The sequence below is a fragment of the Talpa occidentalis genome, unplaced genomic scaffold (genome assembly GCF_014898055.3).
Source record: "Talpa occidentalis isolate TD23 unplaced genomic scaffold, MPIMG_talOcc4v2.1 talOcc4.359, whole genome shotgun sequence".
In the NCBI taxonomy this organism is placed as follows: domain Eukaryota; kingdom Metazoa; phylum Chordata; class Mammalia; order Eulipotyphla; family Talpidae; genus Talpa; species Talpa occidentalis.
In genome coordinates this window covers 1-5,586 of record NW_023603840.1, presented here as the reverse complement: position 1 = coordinate 5,586, position 5,586 = coordinate 1, and the positions used below count along the sequence as shown (strand labels likewise).

Genomic DNA, 5,586 nt, shown 5'->3' with positions numbered 1-5,586 from the left:
GAAACAGAAGGAGGGTGTGATTGGTTCCTCGAGGACCCCGCGTCTCGCTTCACAGCGGGTGCACCAATCAGGGGCGGGCTTGGCGCAGGGCTGGTGCTGAGACGCAGGTGCTGCCCGGGGTAGGCGGCGGTGGGTCGCGAAGTGGGCGGCCAGCGATGAAGCCGGTGAGTCTGGCGGGCTGGGGAGGGTCGGAGCCGCAGGGACGGGCGTGAACCTGCGGCCAGTTCTTGGGCCCGGAGACATCCGGAGCCTGATGGCCGCACGACTCGCGCAGTAACCGTCGGGGTCCGGGAGGTGGAGGTGGCGCTGCCCGGGATGCGCGAGAGCGCTGGCTGCGAAGGACAGGGTCGGTGCTGGACTCGGGAAGATGGACATTCGCTGTGCGTCTGTTGTGGGCTGTGAGCTGTCACCTCCGGGGTCTCCCAAGCCTTGCCAGAAGAGGGTGGAGCAGGTATTACAGAGAAAACGCATGGCATAGAGCGCTTTGGTGTCTGCGCATATTAGTCTGCCTGATACCCTGTCTGGAGCTGCCCAGCACCCCCTGGGGAGCGATCCTCGCCGCAGACGGAGAGAACTTCAAGACAGTTGTTAAACTCCGCCTGTGGGTGTGTCGCCACTGTCACCTTCTCCTGGGGGCCACTTGGCACTGGGTCCCTTTCTTTGGGCTCAGAATCACTGTTCCTAGGAGAGTGGAAATGTCCAGCTATGTTAGCATCTGTAAACCTAGCTGGGAGAGCCTGATGAATGGTTCACACCAATTCAAAATCTTTACTCATCAACCGCTTTTTAAAAAAAAAAAAAAAAAAAAAGGAAAAACAGATGCAAGAAACGGAAGCCTTGCCTGGCTCAAGGTATCTACCTGTTGCAGGGACTTCATTTGTATTGAGCTGATAATATAACAGATAATTCCAAAGCAACTAAATCCATAGTCTAAATTCGCTCTGTCGCTCTGTAATGTGATCTTGTAGTAACAAGAGTGTTAGAGAATATAGCTTCAGAGCTGGAAAGGGCATGGGGTGGTTCCGCTTGCTAATCCCCATGCTTTCATGTGGAGGGAAGTCAGCTGTCCTTCACTCCTGGCAGTCTGTCTCTTTCTCCACTTGACTCCATAAGGGGAAGAGGGAGTGGTCTCATCCGGGTTTGGGAGGAATTGAACACAAGCGACTCAACCCTCTCTTCCCTTCTCTCTGCAGAAAATGCCATTTGGGGTGCTTTCTACCACAAGAGAGCCCTGGGTTGTCCATGACTGCCTGTGACTAGGTGGATGAGGCTAATTCTAGGGTGAAGAATTGACAAGCTCACTTGACCACAGCTTTAAAGCCACATCCTCCATTTGACACTCAGTAATAAAACTAACACACTGATCTCCATTTGCCTCTCCAGTGTCTCTTCTCTCAACTGGTTTCAGCTACAGAGTAAAAGAAACGAGTGTTTTTATGGGCCTATAAAATTCCAACAATCTCCATTGGCAATACTGCCTACTGGTTTGAGTTCCAACTCCTTAGATCAGCATACAAAGCTAATTTCAATCTCTCTAGTCTAATTATTCACAAATTGGGGGCAGTTTATTCCATCTGTACTACCCCACACCAAATTACTAGGCTGTCTGGGGGTTAATGTTTGAGAAAAAGATCAGGTAAAAACTACATGTCTAGCCTCAACTCCTCTACTTTTATATCACAATTCCTGAATCCACAAGCTCTTTCTCCGTTGACCTAATTGTCTTACCTTCTTTATCTGCCTAAATACATCTTGGTTAGTCTTCAAAACCCAACTAATACATCTCCTTTGTGAAGCTTTCTCCAGTTCCATAAGTAGCAGTTTGCTCCCTTTTCTGAAGTGCAGTTTTGTGTCCACTGTAGTCCTTATAACTTTCTTCTATAATCTGTGTACACATCTGTCTCTCCATCTGTACTGAAAGCAAGCTATTTATCTTAAATGTTTGTGAACTAATGAACAAGTCCTCTCACGTTTATAGTTGCAGTAAACAAATTCAAAATAACTGAAGTGACTTGTCCAAGATTATAAAATGAGTGGCAGTGCCAAGACCAGAAGCCAGGTTCCTAGTTCCCAGTCCCAATTCTTCACTGCCTAGTGCCGTGAATATTAATATGGTGGTAAATAGCAATCATTTGTTATCAAGATGGCCAATCTCTCTGATATTCCAGATTGAATAAATTGCAAATTTGCATTCAGTGAGTGTTTATGAAAGGTTCAGCTAGCCTTTCATCTGTAAATATTCTTTACAGTTTTTTTTAACACAACTGATTTCTTTTGAAGCCTAGTTCATTGCAAACAAGTGAGTTTGACTCATCAGATGAAGATCCTATTGAAGATGAACAGACTCCAATTCAGATATCATGGTATGTTAATATTTCTGATCAATGATGGGCTACAATATTTAATATGTACATCCTAATCATTGTAGATTATAGGCCACATATTGAAAATATTTGATGATTCTCTTCTGCTGATTACATAATTCTAATCTTTAAGGGATCTTTTAACGCCATGATTCATTTACTATCTTAATATAAGGCTTTTCTTAATTTGGGGGGTGGGGTGGGAGGAGAAGGTGCTAAAATGGGGAAGTCCTTTATGCATGAGAAAAGCATAGTATAAACAAGCAAGGAGTTGAGATATGATTGGAGTGCGTTCCCATTTATTATCAAAATCTACTTATTCTTTTGCAACAAAAGAATAGTATACCAAACATAGCCGGAGACATAATTTATCATTAAGTGAAATCCTAGAACTATTTGCTACGGTAATGTACCTATTCCTATTTGAGATAAAAGCCACCTTATTAGAGATACAATAACAAAAACAGATTTTTCTAAATAAACTCAACTTTCACATCTTGGCAGTGAAGATGTGATTCTCTGCAACCAACAATCAAGTGCTTTCTCTTACCTCTGCAAATGTAAGAACTTCCCTCCTTAGGAAAGCACCATCCCTACTGGGAAGAGAAAAGAATCTAAGTGTTATTCCTAAAGTTCTTTGTTGTGCTATCTAATAGGGTTACCTTTCAATCCTCATTCTAACCTCCATTTTAAACTCAAAAATGCATCTGTTTTTCAAAGTCAGGTGGTATTTATATGATGCCTCCTGTTTTTCTGTATCTTCATCTTTAGTTTTGCAGACAAGGTGAGTCTCTGCCCCCTTTGCTCCTCCTGAGTACTACAAAGTGGGACTAGGATATCATGAGATTATTTCATTTTAGCCAAATCCAGTAAAACAAAGAATGTGTGACCTGTGATTTTTAGCATATGAAATTATATGTTTAAAGAAACCCGACAAAGAAATCTTAAAATTGTAATGTAGAATGAATGCCGGGCATGAAATTATCAGAGGGTCTTTGCCGAGCTTGTTTACCTAAGATTACTAATTCAAAATATGTATCTCACAGGGTAACTTCAGTACACTTATTTCAGCTATAGACAATCCAGGCATTATTATCTTTAAGATAAGTTTTAATTCACTTGTCATTTTTCAGACTTAAATAGTAACAAGGCAAATAAGTTCCCGTTTTGATACTTCCAATCTTTCTAGGTCTTTTTGTGACCAACACATTACATTTAATTATGAATTTTTGTTTTGTGACTATTGTAAAACTTTAAAACACCCTTCTTCAGTAACAAGCACACATCTTGATTAAGTTGAATTTCCACTTAGAATGTTTTAAAAACTGAATTAAACTTGATAATTTCTTTTCAGGCTACCCCTGTCACGAGTGAATTGCTCTCAGTTTCTCGGTTTGTGTGCTCTTCCAGGTAGGAAACACTGTAATCAGCTTCCCATTAATATACTTTAAATTAATTTGTTTAGCTAACATCATTTTCTGTACTGAATAATACAAGAATTTCCAGGCCAACAGCACTAGAAAAGGAACATAGATCTACTTTAAAACCTTTCTGGACCCACATTTATAATTCTACATTTGATAATAATTTGATAGTAATTCTACATTTGACTTAAATTAATAAAGCTTCATCACTGAGGTACAATGTGAGGTGTAGGGCTTCAGCCAGGATCTTGTTACAGAAAGCACACAGAATGAAAAAATCCTTGAAAGTTCCTGCAACTGGTAGCTGTGAATCCCTGGAATTATATCCCTAGAGTTCATATTCAAAATGGCATTGAAACATATAAATGATCATGTGGAATGACTGTCTGAAGTAGCCATATATTTATTTCAGTATATTTGTTATATATTACCAGAACCTGGCTTTTTCACTTGCCTTATTACTACTTACAGGTTGTAAATTTAAAGATGTTAGAAGAAATATCCAAAAGATACAGGTAGGTATAATTTGAGATAACCATATTAATAGGTTATTTTTAGATAACACTGAAAGTCTCTTTCTCAAAAGGAATAAACTGTAATCTCTTCTTAATATATTTAATAAATATTCAGTATTTCATAGTTTCAAACCACTGATTTATTCTAATATGTGAAGAAATGTGAAGGGCCTGGAGAACTCATCATTTACTGAACATGGCATTGCTTTTCACGGATTGTTGCTTTTCATGGATTGTTGTAGTTATATCACACATAGAAATTTTTGAGGTATGTCGATGTGAGAGAAGTGTATGTGTACGTTGATATGAGAGTGCAAATAGAAAACTGACATTGCATTGTCCACATCTTTGAACATAACTGCTCATGGACTTGACTGTGGTGATAGGAATTAAATCTGAATTGAGAACCCAGAGGTAGCAGTGAAATTGTCTGTCCTGGATAGAAAATTTAGAAAGCCAGCATCTAGACAGTCAAGCTCTAGAAAGACGGCATCTAGAAAAACAGCATCCAGAAAGGTAGAATAGGGGCTGATCATCACTTGCCCTCGGGTGTTCAGACCACTTATAGCCTCAAATCTCACAAATATACTGAATAGCCTCCCAATATGGAGTTTACATATTTCAAGATACAAATTTGGACTTTCAAATATTTTATTCTGGTTGACCTCGAATATCACAAACTTAATTGGTAAGTCAACCAATATACTTAAAATATACCAAAACAAAAATGTATATACCGTGCTTCATCTGATTTTTAAAATCTTAAAATTTTGGTCTGATTGTTCTGGAATTTCTATTTGCTAATATACTCTCTCTAATTTTTCCTAGCCTATGAAAAAGGCTTAAAGATGCTAGTAGATTACTTCACCCTTGCAGTATTTGTAAAGATTTTCTGCTTTAGAGACAGCCATCATGGTAGAAAATTTCCATTTGGAAAACATTTAAGTCATAAGCAAAATATTATTTAAATTATTGGCTCAAGAACCAATTATGCACATTTACAATGTGTGTTGGAGAGATCTCGAAATCTCCCTGCAGCAGTTCCTATGGTTCTGTCTCATTTTTTTCTAAGAAAGCTTGAAATTCACTATATAGTAGAAATTATCTGTTGTATACAAAGGCAAATAAAAAATTACCTAGCCTTAATAATTATGAAGTATATTAACTTAATCATTTAACCTCAATTTAATAGGTTAAGTCCTGTTGCAAGTACAAAAATGTAACAATGTCTAGAGTAGCACTGTATTTCATGTATAAAATGAATTATTAATGAGACGGTTTTTT

At 38.9% G+C, this 5,586-nt stretch overlaps 1 protein-coding gene across 1 annotated transcript; it reads left to right on the top strand.

The window, feature by feature from the left end:
• Nucleotides 1-367: 367 nt before the first annotated feature.
• LOC119256652 (cyclin-dependent kinase inhibitor 3-like) lies at nt 368-4,302 on the top strand (the record flags this gene model as incomplete). Its single annotated transcript, XM_037524428.1, has 4 exons — nt 368-451; nt 2,281-2,363; nt 3,718-3,773; nt 4,259-4,302. Coding segments are annotated over exons 1-4 (267 nt in total), but the record flags the coding sequence as incomplete, so codon positions are not given.
• Nucleotides 4,303-5,586: the final 1,284 nt, after the last annotated feature.